The sequence below is a fragment of the Theropithecus gelada genome, chromosome 19 (assembly GCF_003255815.1).
Source record: "Theropithecus gelada isolate Dixy chromosome 19, Tgel_1.0, whole genome shotgun sequence".
Lineage (NCBI taxonomy): Eukaryota > Metazoa > Chordata > Mammalia > Primates > Cercopithecidae > Theropithecus > Theropithecus gelada.
This window is the reverse complement of record NC_037687.1, coordinates 15,398,254-15,412,962: the sequence shown is the minus strand read 5'-3', so window position 1 is coordinate 15,412,962 and position 14,709 is coordinate 15,398,254. Positions and strand designations below refer to the sequence as shown.

Here is a 14,709-nt window from a genome sequence, read left to right as displayed (position 1 = left end):
TAAATCAATATTCAACTAGTCTCCTATGTTGCATCCAGCGGTTGCTCGAATTTCTCTTGTCCTTTGAATGAGCCTTTATCAATGAGACCAGACCAATTGTTCTGTGGAATTATCCTTCTGTTTTTCTGAAAGCTTCTTCATGGTGTAATTTAGCTTATTCCTCCATCTTCTGTACAATGATTATCCTTTTTGGCTAGTGGGCATCTTTTCAATCTAGAACCTCCAGGCTTTTAATATTACCCCATTACTTAGTGGAAGTTTCATTTCACACTGGTACAAGGTGTTTAAGGCTTTCTTCTGTGTCCAGACCACAGATCAGCCATGTCTCAAGGAACTCTGGTTCCCTGGAGTGGCATATGGTATTAGAGACATTGTGATCATTGTTTCCATAAATTCCGCCTTTTATTATTATTAAGATTGCAACCTCAGCTTTCATTTGGTGCATATTTGTCTGACAGGTATGTATCCAGCCTTTTCTTTCAAATTTTCTATTCAGATTTTTTAGAATGGCAAATATACAATTTGAAATAGGATGGCATAAATGAGTATCAATAAATCAGTATTAAAATAAAGGTAATTGAGTTAAATAAGCACTAAAAGATAAAGACTCTCAGGAAAAAAACTTTTAAACCCCAAGATCAAAATACATGTCTTCTAGAACTGGCACACTATCAAGAGACTCTGACCCTGATCATCTATGCCTGTCTCTAATGGCTCCAAGTATTGAACCTTTCCTTTATGTCAGTCGGTGTTAATAGAAACGCAATTAGTAGCCAAAATCTGACATGATCATGTAATATATTGATCTCATCTGATCTTTGTCACATTGCTGAATGTTAAGAGCTATTATTGTTTACTCCATTTTACAGATGAGGAAAGTGAGACCCAGAAAATTCTGCCAGTTGTTGAATAGCATAGAGCTGCTGAGTTGCCATTTGGTGTGTGCTAGAGTCTGTGTTTTAACCACTGTCATTTAATTTTGTTTCTAATCTCACCAGATGCAGTATCCATGCCTGGTCAGAACTACAGCACCATGTCTGAATTTATCCTCTTTGGCTTCTCAGGCTTCCCCCAGCAGCTCCTGCCCGTCTTGTTCCTGCTGTTGTTCTCCTGATGTTCCTGTTCACATTGCTGGGCAACCTTCTTATCATGGCCACAATCTGGATTGAACACAGACTCCACATACCCATGTACCTCTTCTTGTGTGCCCTCTCCATCTCTGAGATTCTGTTCACTGTTGCCATCACCCCTCGCATGCTGGCTGATCTGCTCTCCACCCATCATTCCATCACCTTTGTGTCTTGTGCCAGTCAGATGTTCTTCTCCTTCATGTTTGGCTTCACTCACTCCTTCCTTCTCATGGTCATGGGCTATGATCGCTACGTGGCCATCTGCCACCCACTGCGTTACAACGTGCTCATGAGTCCCCGTGACTGTGCCCGTCTTGTGGCCTGGACCTGGGCTGGTGGCTCAGTCATGGGGATGATGGTGACAATGATAGTTTTCCACCTCACTTTCTGTGGGTCTAACGTGATCCACCATTTTGCCTGTCATGTGCTTTCCCTTTTGAAGTTGGCCTGTGGGAACAAGACATCATCTGTCATGATGGGTGTGATGCTGGTGTGTGTCACAGCCCTGATAGGCTGTTTATTACTCATCATCCTCTCCTATGTCTTCATTGTGGCTGCCATCTTGAGGATTCCCTGTGCTGAGGGCCGGCACAAGACTTTCTCCACATGTGTATCCCACCTCACTGTGGTGGTCACGCACTATAGTTTTCCCTCCCTTTTCTACCTCAAGCCCAAGGGCTTTCATTCTATGTACAGTGATGCCTTGATGGCCACCACCTATACTGTCTTCACCCCCTTCCTTAGCCCAATCATTTTCAGCTTAAGGAACAAGAAGCTGAAGAATGCCATAAATAAAAACTTTTACAGAAAATTCTGTCTTCTAAGCTCCTGAGTGCCAATTTGGTGGTGATAAAATATAATAGAAGAGCTGAAGATAATGTCTGTCTCCATAGGACTGTTGTAAGGGTTCAGGTATGTGAAAATATCTATTTGATACATACTAGCTATTGTTTCTTATCCCTTTTTGCTTAGCCTCAAGTGATCACAATCTCTTGTTTATGAGCCATTGTGAACTTTATCCTATTATCTGTGCTTAGAAATGTGTTTTCTATCTATGGACAGGTGGGGATCATCACATGGATGTGTCTGGGCACTTATGAACATGGTTCTTCTTGAATGGACTGGCAAAATATATTTTATTTTCCCCTAGTGTAAGAAAAAGTAAGAACAACATGATAGTCATAAATGCCACCAAGCATTAAGTTTTTTCTATGCATTGGCACTGTGTCCAGTGTTTTATAAATATTATCCTTTTAATTAGAAGAAATGTACAAAGGAAAATAAACTACTTCCCTCAGAGAAACTGGTTCTTATATAAAGTTCCTCACTGTCTTTGGGAGAGATATATCCTAAGTTTGGGTGTGGATATTAATATGTGGAGTTGAGTGAAGGATGTCAGAATGCAAAAGTAGAGAGAGACCAAGAAGGAGAAAGACAGAGAGATACAGAGACAGAGACAGAGATAGAAGACAGCGAGAGATACAGAGACATAGACAGAATAAAGAGAGAGAGAGACAGAGAGAGGAAGACAGAGAGAAAGCAGGTGTCAAGTAAAAAGGGAGTTCTTTAAATTTTTTTTATCTGTACAGGAAATGTAATAACTAAGAATTTGGAGCAAAATCTGGTAAAGGGAGGAAGAGAGAAAAAAGGAGGTTGGTAATAGGGTTTAATATATCTTAATAATAGGTCTGTAATATGTCCTAATAAGATAGCCTCATCTCTCCTCCAAGCATTTTTGACACAGTTCCTCTGCAATGTCAATGGGTCATTCTAGGATATGTACTCCCTTGCCTCCAATGGATGCATCATTTTTTTGGTTTTCTGGTTATAGCCATTGGTTCCACTAACTGAGGAATGAATATTATTTTTACAGTGTGAATTCTCTTCTAATGCTACTCATAGTGCCCTCGCCTGTGCTTCCTGCTGGTGCTGGAATGTGGTCAACACTGAAAGAGATTTCATTCTAGAAAAGTAGAGATCATGGACTCGCAAGGTCAAAAGGTGACATGGTTGGAAGAAGTTTTAACCTATGTTTATGCTATAAAATTCCAAACAAAAAAAACTATCTTTTGCCTTATCCTGCATACTCTAGACAACACTTGCATGTGTGCTTATCATCAATGAAGCACCATGGCAACCAGGAGCTTATTCAAGGAGCACAAATATCAGAATTTTTGCCTATGAGTTCCAAGACAGTCTTTAAAGTCATGGTAGAAAAAAACTATCTCGAAAGGCAACATGCTTTATTAGCCAGACTTTCTCAGAGAGAAGGTAATAATGGCCTCATTTATTAAGCATCCAATGTGCACCAGGCACAGTTCCGAGTTCCTCAAACTTTGTCTTCAGAACAACCCTGAGGTAGGTTGTTGCCCGCATTATATGTTTGAGGAAACTGAAGTGCATAGAGGGGAATTAACTGGCTCAAGTCACACAGCAAATGTGAGACTTCAGCACCACAGTCTGGCTCCAGATCCCATACGTTTGGGATGGTGTTTCGTTTCCAATCATCTGGCTTTGAATCTCAAGGGTCAAAAGGGAAGGTCCTGACCCCAAGACGGGTGAGTGATGGGAATGAAGGAGGAATCTAGAGGTGAAAGGGTGAGGACGTGCCCAACATCTGACACTTGTGAGAGTGCCTGGCACATAACAGAAGATAGTAGGGGGAGGATTCAGGTAGTACCTGATGGACGGGCTGCCTGGGCAGAGTCAGAGGTCTCAAAAGAGGAAAAAATGGAGCTGCCTGAAGTTAGGGAAAGGGGGTCAGAAAAGTGATCAACTGGAAAGGGGAGACGTAGGGTGGGAGGTTGGCAAGAAAGGAAATTGAGAATTCCTGAGAGCCTGCCAGGGTAAAAGCTGCACCCTTCTATCCCTATGTTCTGAACTGGACAGGGACCTCAGTCTTGGGACACTCCCAGACCAGAAGAAAGGATCTGCCTCTATGGTTGCTTCTCACTGACTGAGCCTCGGTCTCGCTTCTTAAATCCGTTCTTAACCCTGGTCCCTCTCCTGCTCAAAACCCTCCCATGGCTCCATATTGTCCACAGGATAAAGTCCATACTTGGGCTCTGAGAGACCCTGCTATAGGCATAGAGGCCCTATGCTCAGCCAAAGAGGCAGTCAGGGTCTTGGGGTCAGGGACAACACCCCGCCCAACCCACCGAGGTTAGACCTCACCCTGAAGCCTCCCAATCCCCAACGCACCCTGCAGGCAGTGAGGCCCATGCAGAGGTGATAGCACCGTTTTATTCATTAGAATCTGCAAAAAAAAAAAGAGGTGGATGGATCAGAGAGTCACTGCAAGCCTGCGTTCAGGGACTCCACCCGCAGCCAAAGCCCGCCCTCGGCGCGCAGGATCAGCTCCGGCTTCCGGCGGGGCTCAGTGTGGTCCGGCAGGAACCGGAAGTGCAGCAGCATGAGCGCCAGGACAGTCTTCATCTCCGCCATGGCGAACGCCTGTCCGATGCAGTTCCTGCAGGTGGGAGAGTGGAATGTGACTTCGCCCAAGGCCCGCATTTGGGTCCCATCACTCCAGGAACCTGGTCCGGAACCCCCAACCACACCCAGCTCAGCCTGAGAGCTATAGAGAGGGGCTAAGCATGCCTGGGACCCCCATGTGGGATTGCATGTCCTGGAGCCTGGGCCAGACTCCAGCTCCCTCTCAGACCAGCAGATGGAGAAGGGGATTTTGAGCACTCTGGCGACTCCTCTAGGACCTAGTCATCCCCATTCTGTGGACGTTTTCCCATAAACTGTGAAGAAATAGAGGGGAGATCTGGAAGTGGGACCATCTGCAACGTCCTCCTTTTTCGATTCCGGCACCCATCACCCCATCCTCAGACACACGACGTTCTTACCTGGGCCCCGCGGAGAAGGGAATAAAAGCCAGAGGTGACCTCTCCTTGCTGTTCTCTGGGTCGAAGCGGTAGGGGTCATAGACCTGCAGGTGAGACAAAGGTTTGCTGGATGGGGTCTCCTAGGTCCAGCAGCCTTGTTGGAGAGACAAATGTGTGTGTTGGGGGGAGGTGATGCTGGATTTTCCTCATCAAAACCCTGCCCCCTCCACTAGGAACATTGGAATTGACAAAAAACAAACAAAGAAAAAAAAGAGTAGAGGATGGGGCGGGGGGGTGAATGAGGAAGGCAGCACCTCAGGATCCGGCCACACAGTTGGGTTGTGATGGACCCCTATAATATTGATGACGCAGATAATGCCTGTGGGAGAGAAGGGGGCAGTCAGGACGAGGACCCCCTGAAGGGTCCATCTTCCTACCTGGGAGGCTCCTCCCCCTGAGGCTGTGGGCACCTTTTGGGATGACTCGGCCATCTGGGAGAACAATGTCCTGTGTGCAGTGTCGGGAGATGAAGGGAGCTGGGGGATGTAACCGCAGGCTCTCCTTCACGCACATGGTCAGGAAGGGCAGCTGGGCCAGGTCGTCCCTAAGGAAACACCCCAGCCCCAATCATTATCAAGGGAGCGAAGACACAACACTCCAGCTTTTCTGTTTCCAGATGAGACCTTTTCTCCCTGTCACAAAATAAACTCCATGGGGATCAAACATTTGAGAATTTTCAAAAGCAGAAAACAATTAGAGAAGCAGACAATTAGAAAAGTATCAGAGAAAATTTAGCCAAGCAGTTAAAAATACTCTGATGAAAACACCAGAAGCCAGCGGTAAAAGGTTAACAAATTTGCATAAAAATAAACACTGTCTATGGCAAGAAAGCAAACTCAAATGCAAATGAGTAAAAAAACAAAATACCCAGATCCAATGTTTTGCTCTTATTTAGCATGGTACTACAGATACCAGAACGTTCAATTAGGCAAAGGAAAAAAAGAGAGTCATTTAATTTGAAATGTGAGAGCAGATGTATCATTTTGGCAGATAATGATTTTCCACTTAGAAAACACTAGAGGCCCCACTGGAAAACGTTTATAAACATTGAAGATCCAGCAAAGGAGCTGAATTCTCTGCTTAATCTTTCTTCTTTTGCAGTGGCTATTTAAAATTTTAATATTGTGTGCACTTATTTGGTTCAGAATTTGAGAACTTTAAAACATAATCCACCTCTATGGCCCAATGCCATTTACTTCTCCCCACACATTGCCAGATTATTATTTTTTTAATGTATGCTTTCTGGGCTAATTTTTAGCATCTTAAAAAATTATATGGGAGCACACCATCTACTATAGACACTATTATGTGCCCTTTATGTGGGAGTGGGGGGCTAGGATGGATTCACTGTTGCCCCGGCTGGAGTGCAGTGGCACAATCTCGGCTCACTTCAACCGCCACTCCCAGGTTCAAGTGAATCTCCTGCCTCAGCCTTTCAAGTAGCTGGGACTACAGGCATTCACCACCACAGCCAGCTAATTTTTTTTTATTTTTAGTAGAGACGGGGTTTCCCCATGTTGACAAGGCTGGTCTTGAACTCCTGATCTCAAGTGATCTCCCCACCTTGGCCTCACAAACTGCTAGGATTACAGGCATGAACCACCATGCCTGGCATGTATCTTTTCTCATTTAACAGTATATCACTTTTTCATAGCCCCTGGGACTTATGTCAAAATTATCCCTAGTCTGGAGGTATAAAATAATTTTCTCATGGTTCCTTCTAGAGCTTTTAGGACTCTTTTAGAAAAAAATGATTAATCTGAACATTATCTTGTCATAAGACACGAGAACCAGGTTCAGTTGCCTTTTTTCCAGAAGGCTTTCCAGTTGTCCCAAGAACTTTTACTTAATTATTTATATTTTTTCTCTTGATACACAACACCATCTTTAGCATGTACTGTGTTCATTGGGCACAGAATTTATATGCATAAATCATTAGTTTTACCATGTAGAAATAACCATCAACTGAAAACATAATAAAAGAAAAGATACTAGTCATAATGATATAAAATACCTGGATTAAACTTAAAAAGAAACATGAAGTCTCTGTATTTCACTATAAATTTCCCTCAATCCAAATAAAACATACACTTTGCCATACAACAAATGTTTGTAAGGGTTGATTTAACAACAACAACAAAAAAAAGCCACTCTGCCAGATGTTAAAAACTATTAGAAAGTCACAGTATTGGGAAGCCGAGGTGGGCGGATCACTTGAGGTCAGGAGTTTGAGACCAGCCTGACCAAAGTGGTAAAACCTCATCTCTACTAAAAATACAAAAATTAGCCGGGCGTGGTGGACAGTGCCCGTCATCCCAGCTATTCAGGAGACTGAGTCAGGAGAATCACTTGAACCTGGGAGATGGGAGGTTTCAGTAAGCTGAGATCCCACTACTGCTCTCCAGCTAGACTCCAACTCAAGAAAAGAAAAAAGAAAAAAAAGTCACAGTAATAAAAATAGTATGGCAATGCCATAAAAAGGGATGCATTCAAAAGACTAAAAAGGTCAGAGACAGACGTGTGAATAAGTGAAAACTTCCCATCTGCTAAAGGAAGCCCCACAAAACTCTGGGAAACAGATGGGTAGTGTGGTACAAAAGAAAATATGGACAAATGTAACTTCATAAAAATTAACCAAAAGCACCCCCAAAAAAAGTCAAAAGGCAATCTTTTGCAACAAAAGACAGAAAAAAATCATTAATTGTGATACACATTCTTATAAGTAAATAAGAAAAAAGAACCCAAAGAAAAACAGCAGAAAATATAAGATGACCACTCCCATAGAAAGAAAGTAAGTGGCTTATCAACTTGGACAAAGGATGCTCTTTCTCACTGTTATTTAAGAAAATGCTCATTAAAAGATGACATGTGAAGACTGACAAAAATTTTAAATTTAATAATACAATAACACTATTGGCAAATTTGTGGGAAAGCTTGTGCCATCAAACTCAGCAAATACAGAAATGGATTTGCAATCATTATTACAATTGTGGAATGCTAATGGTCCTTGATTCAGCAATTGCACTTTTGGGAATTTGTCCTGCAGAGATGCTTACACATATGAGCAATGCTCACTGTAGACACATGCCAATTGCACAGGTTTAATTTAGCAAAAGGATGAAACAAGCCAAATATACATGGATGGGGAGATGTTTAGATAAATATCTATTGGGGGAACCCACCCCCAATATTTCAATGTAGGTTATTTCTATTTTCCATAAGTGTCAGTCAGCTGAGAAATAAAGAGAGACAGTATAAAGAGAGGAATTTTACAGCTGGGCCACCAGGAGTGACATCACATATTGGTAGGACCGTGATGCCCACCTGAGCCTCAAAACCAGCAAGCTTTTATTGAGGATTTCAAAAGGGGAGGGGATGTAAGAACTGGAAGTAGGTACAAAGATCACATGCTTCAAAGGGGAAAAAGCAGAACTACTAATAAGGGTCTAACAAAGATCATTTCTGAGGGAACAGGACAAAAGGCAAAAGCAGAACTACTGATAAGGGTCTAACAAAGATCACAAGGCAAAGAGCAAAAGCAGAACTACTGATAAGGGTCTAACAAAGATCACAAGGCAAAGTGCAAAAGCAGAACTACTGATAAGGGTCTATGTTCAGCAGTGCACGTACTGTCTTGATGAGCATCCTAGACAAAAGAAAACAGGGTTTGATAGCAGAGAACTGATCTGACCACAAATTTACCAGGGCGGAGTTTTCCCCACCCTAGTAAGCCTGAGGGTGCTGTAGGAGACCAGGGTGGATCTCAGTCTTTATCTCAGCCACATAACACAGACATTCCCAGAGCGGCCATTACAGGCCTCTCCCCAGGAATGCATTCCTTTCCCAGGGTATGAACATTCCTTGCTAAGAAAAGAATTTAGCAATATCTTCCCTACTTGTACGTCCATTTGTAGGCTCTCTGCAAGAAGAAAAATATGGCCCTTTTTGCCCAACCCTGCAGGCAGTCAAACCTTTTGGTTGTCTTCCCTTGTTCCCTAAAAATTGCTGTTATTCTGTTCTTTTTCAAGGTGCACTGATTTCATATTGTTCAAACACACGTTTTGCAGTCAATTTGTACAGTTAACACAATTATCACAATGATCCTGAGTTGACGTACATCCTCACCTTATGAAGATAACAGGATTAAGAGATTAGAGTAAAGACAGGCATAAGAAATTATAAAAGCATTATTTGGGAACTGATAAATGTCCATATTAAAATGAAATCTTCACAATTTATGTTCCTCTGCTGGGGCTCCAGCTGTTACCTCCATTCAGGGTCCCTGACTTCCCACAACAAACATCCACAGATGGAACATTATACAGCTACACTAAAGGAGAAAATGAGGATCACTAGTCCTGTCACACAATGCAGGCCAGAAGGTAAATCAATGCAGAGACTCTGGAAGGCAAATTGACCATATCTACAATGATTAGAAATGTTTATACAAGTGTCTTCAAGAAAGGGATGGGACAAATAAAACATAGAATGCTATTCAGCACTCAGAAAAAATAGCTATCAGACACACTATTAAGTGGGAAAAAAACATGTTCTGAAATGGCCATAAATGTAAATACCATAGGACAAAAAATACATGGAACATAAAAGGAGAGAGATAATAGAAAGATATGTAGATAGACTGATAAACAGACAGACAGTTAGATGACAAATCAGTATCTCTGCAGGCCCCCTTGGAGAAAGGGAGATTAGGTGGGGTAGCAGGAATGTCAAGGATAACCCTTGTCTTATCTGTAATGTCTCATTGAGTGCAAGAAGAACCTGTTCTCATCATTGCTTTTGTTATTCAAACCTCATTTTCCATGTGGTATATATACAGAACGGAGTGCTATTCAGCCTTAAAAACAGAAGAAAATTCTTTCATTTGTGACAACATAGAAGAACCTGGAGGACATTATGCTAAGTGAAATAAGTCAAGCACAAGAAGACAAATAGCACATGACGTTAATTATCTGTGAGATCTAAAATAGCTAATACAGAAATCATGGAAACCAAGAAAAGAATGGTGGTTACCAGAGAAGGGACAAAGAGAGAATGGAAAGACATTGGTCAGAGGGTACAAGTTTCCATTACACAGGAGGAATAAGTTTTGAGATCTATTACATGCGTGGTGACTATAGATGATAATAATATATTTCTGAAAATTGCTGAAAGATCAAATTTCAAAAGTTCTCACCACAAAAATGATGAGTATATGAGATGATGGGTGTGTTTATTAAATTGACTTAATCATTCCACATTGTATACATATATCATAACATCACGTTGCACCCTATAAATATATATAAGTAAAATTTGTCAATTAGAAATAAAACAAATATTCCAAAACTCATATATTTTTTTTTTTTGAAATTATCATCTTCTTTATTTATTTATTTATTTATTTTTTTAATTTATTTATTATTATTATACTGTAAGTTGTAGGGTACATATGCATAACGTGCAGGTTTGTTACATATGTATACTTGTGCCTTGTTGGTGTGCTGCACCCATCAACTCGTCATTTACATCAGGTATAACTCCCAATGCAATCCCTCCCCCCGCCCCCCTCCCCATGATAGGCCCCGGTGTGTGATGTTCCCCTTCCCGAGTCCAAGTGATCTCATTGTTCAGTTCCCACCTATGAGTGAGAACATGCGGTGTTTGGTTTTCTGTTCTTGTGATAGTTTGCTAAGAATGATGGATTCCAGCTGCATCCATGTCCCTACAAAGGACACAAACTCATCCTTTTTTATGGCTGCATAGTATTCCATGGTGTATATATGCCACATTTTCTTAATCCAATCTGTCACTGATGGACATTTGGGTTGATTCCAAGTCTTTGCTATTGTGAATAGTGCTGCAATAAACATACGTGTGCATGTGTCTTTATAGCAGCATAATTTATAATCCTTTGGGTATATACCCAGTAATGGGATGGCTGGGTCATATGGTACATCTAGTTCTAGATCCTTGAGGAATCGCCATACTGTTTTCCATAATGGTTGAACTAGTTTACAATCCCACCAACAGTGTAAAAGTGTTCCTATTTCTCCACATCCTCTCCAGCACCTGTTGTTTCCTGACTTTTGAATGATCGCCATTCTAACTGGTGTGAGATGGTATCTCATTGTGGTTTTGATTTGCATTTCTCTGATGGCCAGTGATGATGAGCATTTTTTCATGTGTTTGTTGGCTGTATGAATGTCTTCTTTTGAGAAATGTCTATTCATATCCTTTGCCCACTTTTTGATGGGGTTGTTTGTTTTTTTCTTGTAAATTTGTTTGAGTTCTTTGTAGGTTCTGGATATTAGCCCTTTGTCAGATGAGTAGATTGCAAAAATTTTCTCCCATTCTGTAGGTTGCCTGTTCACTCTGATGGTAGTTTCTTTTGCTGTGCAGAAGCTCTTTAGTTTAATGAGATCCCATTTGTCAATTTTGGCTTTTGCTGCCGTTGCTTTTGGTGTTTTAGACATGAAGTCTTTGCCCATGCCTATGTCCTGAATGGTACTACCTAGATTTTCCTCTAGGATTTTTATGGTATTAGGTCTAACATTTAAGTCTCTAATCCATCTTGAATTAATTTTCGTATAAGGAGTAAGGAAAGGATCCAGTTTCAGCTTTCTACTTATGGCTAGCCAATTTTCCCAGCACCATTTATTAAATAGGGAATCCTTTCCCCATTTCTTGTTTCTCTCAGGTTTGTCAAAGATCAGATGGCTGTAGATGTGTGGTATTATTTCTGAGGACTCTGTTCTGTTCCATTGGTCTATATCTCTGTTTTGGTACCAGTACCATGCTGTTTTGGTTACTGTAGCCTTGTAGTATAGTTTGAAGTCAGGTAGCGTGATGCCTCCAGCTTTGTTCTTTTGACTTAGGATTGTCTTGGAGATGCGGGCTCTTTTTTGGTTCCATATGAACTTTAAAGCAGTTTTTTCCAATTCTGTGAAGAAACTCATTGGTAGCTTGATGGGGATGGCATTGAATCTATAAATTACCTTGGGCAGTATGGCCATTTTCACGATATTGATTCTTCCTATCCATGAGCATGGTATGTTCTTCCATTTGTTTGTGTCCTCTTTTATTTCACTGAGCAGTGGTTTGTAGTTCTCCTTGAAGAGGTCCTTTACATCCCTTGTAAGTTGGATTCCTAGGTATTTGATTCTCTTTGAAGCAATTGTGAATGGAAGTTCATTCATGATTTGGCTCTCTGTTTGTCTGTTACTAGTGTATAAGAATGCTTGTGATTTTTGCACATTAATTTTGTATCCTGAGACTTTGCTGAAGTTGCTTATCAGCTTAAGGAGATTTTGGGCTGAGACAATGGGGTTTTCTAAATATACAATCATGTCATCTGCAAAGAGGGACAATTTGACTTCTTCTTTTCCTAACTGAATACCCTTGATTTCTTTCTCTTGCCTGATTGCCCTAGCCAGAACTTCCAACACTATGTTGAATAGGAGTGGTGAGAGAGGGCATCCCTGTCTTGTGCCAGTTTTCAAAGGGAATTTTTCCAGTTTTTGCCCATTCAGTATGATATTGGCTGTGGGTTTGTCATAAATAGCTCTTATTATTTTGAGGTACGTTCCATCAATACCGAATTTATTGAGCGTTTTTAGCATGAAGGGCTGTTGAATTTTGTCAAAAGCCTTTTCTGCATCTATTGAAATAATCATGTGGTTCTTGTCTTTGGTTCTGTTTATATGCTGGATTATGTTTATTGATTTGCGAATGTTGAACCAGCCTTGCATCCCAGGGATGAAGCCCACTTGATCATGGTGGATAAGCTTTTTGATGTGTTGCTGAATCCGGTTTGCCAGTATTTTATTGAGGATTTTTGCATCGATGTTCATCAGGGATATTGGTCTAAAATTCTCTTTTTTTGTTGTATCTCTGCCAGGCTTTGGTATCAGGATGATGTTGGCCTCATAAAATGAGTTAGGGAGGATTCCCTCTTTTTCTATTGATTGGAATAGTTTCAGAAGGAATGGTACCAACTCCTCCTTGTACCTCTGGTAGAATTCAGCTGTGAATCCATCTGGTCCTGGACTTTTTTTGGTTGGTAGGCTATTAATTGTTGCCTCGATTTCAGAGCCTGCTATTGGTCTATTCAGGGATTCAACTTCTTCCTGGTTTAGTCTTGGAAGAGTGTAAGTGTCCAGGAAATTATCCATTTCTTCTAGATTTTCCAGTTTATTTGCGTAGAGGTGTTTATAGTATTCTCTGATGGTAGTTTGTATTTCTGTGGGGTCGGTGGTGATATCCCCTTTTTCATTTTTAATTGCGTCGATTTGATTCTTCTCTCTTTTCTTCTTTATTAGTCTTGCTAGTGGTCTGTCAATTTTGTTGATCTTTTCAAAAAACCAACTCCTGGATTCATTGATTTTTTGGAGGGTTTTTTGTGTCTCTATCTCCTTCAGTTCTGCTCTGATCTTAGTTATTTCTAGCCTTCTGCTAGCTTTCGAATGTGTTTGCTCTTGCTTCTCTAGTTCTTTTAATTGCGATGTTAGAGTGTCAATTTTAGATCTTTCCTGCTTTCTCTTGTGAGCATTTAGTGCTATAAATTTCCCTCTACACACTGCTTTAAATGTGTCCCAGAGATTCTGGTATGTTGTATCTTTGTTCTCATTGGTTTCAAAGAACATCTTTATTTCTGCCTTCATTTCGTTATGTACCCAGTAGTCATTCAGGAGCAGGTTGTTCAGTTTCCATGTAGTTGAGCGGTTTTGATTGAGTTTCTTAGTCCTGAGTTCTAGTTTGATTGCACTGTGGTCTGAGAGACAGTTTGTTATAATTTCTGTTCTTGTACATTTGCTGAGGAGTGCTTTACTTCCAATTACGTGGTCAATTTTGGAATAAGTACGATGTGGTGCTGAGAAGAATGTATATTCTGTTGATTTGGGGTGGAGAGTTCTATAGATGTCTATTAGGTCTGCTTGCTACAGAGATGAGTTCAATTCCTGGATATCCTTGTTAACTTTCTGTCTCGTTGATCTGTCTAATGTTGACAATGGAGTGTTGAAGTCTCCCATTATTATTGTATGGGAGTCTAAGTCTCTTTGTAAGTCTCTAAGGACTTGCTTTATGAATCTGGGTGCTCCTGTATTGGGTGCATATATATTTAGGATAGTTAGCTCTTCCTGTTGAATTGATCCCTTTACCATTATGTAATGGCCTTCTTTGTCTCTTTTGATCTTTGATGGTTTAAAGTCTGTTTTATCAGAGACTAGTATTGCAACCCCCGCTTTTTTTTGTTCTCCATTTGCTTGGTAAATCTTCCTCCATCCCTTTATTTTGAGCCTATGTATGTCTCTGCGTGTGAGATGGGTCTCCTGAATACAGCAGACTGATGGGTCTTGACTCTTTATCCAGTTTGCCAGTCTGTGTCTCTTAATTGGAGCATTTAGTCCATTTACATTTAAGGTTAAGATTGTTATGTGTGAACTTGATCCTGCCATTATGATATTAACTGGTTATTTTGCTCATTAGTTGATGCAGTTTCTTCCTAGCCTCGATGGTCTTTACATTTTGGCATGTTTTTGAGATGGCTGGTACCGGTTGTTCCTTTCCATGTTGAGTGCTTCCTTCAGGGTCTCTTGTAAGGCAGGCCTAGTGGTGACAAAATCTCTAAGCATTTGCTTATCTGTAAAGGATTTTATTTCTCCTTCACTTATGAAACTTAGTTTGGC

The 14,709-nt window shown here is 41.0% G+C and overlaps 1 protein-coding gene and 1 pseudogene across 2 annotated transcripts in view; one reads left to right on the top strand and one right to left on the bottom strand.

Annotated features, from left to right (window-relative positions):
- The first annotated feature begins 1,009 nt into the window (after positions 1 to 1,009).
- LOC112613335 lies at positions 1,010 to 1,962 on the top strand (annotated as a pseudogene).
- A 2,370-nt stretch (positions 1,963 to 4,332) lies between these two features.
- The window catches only part of LOC112612399 (cytochrome P450 4F12), a 56,056-nt gene continuing 45,679 nt past the window's right edge, over positions 4,333 to 14,709 (bottom strand). Inside the window, exons 10-13 of one of the 2 annotated variants that reach the window (XM_025366863.1) lie at positions 5,434 to 5,567; positions 5,278 to 5,342; positions 4,985 to 5,067; positions 4,333 to 4,599 (exon numbers count right to left, since the gene is read on the bottom strand). In XM_025366863.1, the coding sequence (XP_025222648.1) occupies positions 4,422 to 4,599; positions 4,985 to 5,067; positions 5,278 to 5,342; positions 5,434 to 5,567 (460 nt within the window). In that variant the 3' untranslated portion in view covers positions 4,333 to 4,421. The remainder of the gene's footprint in view (positions 4,600 to 4,984; positions 5,068 to 5,277; positions 5,343 to 5,433; positions 5,568 to 14,709) is intronic. The other variant, XM_025366862.1, reaches the window with a different exon arrangement.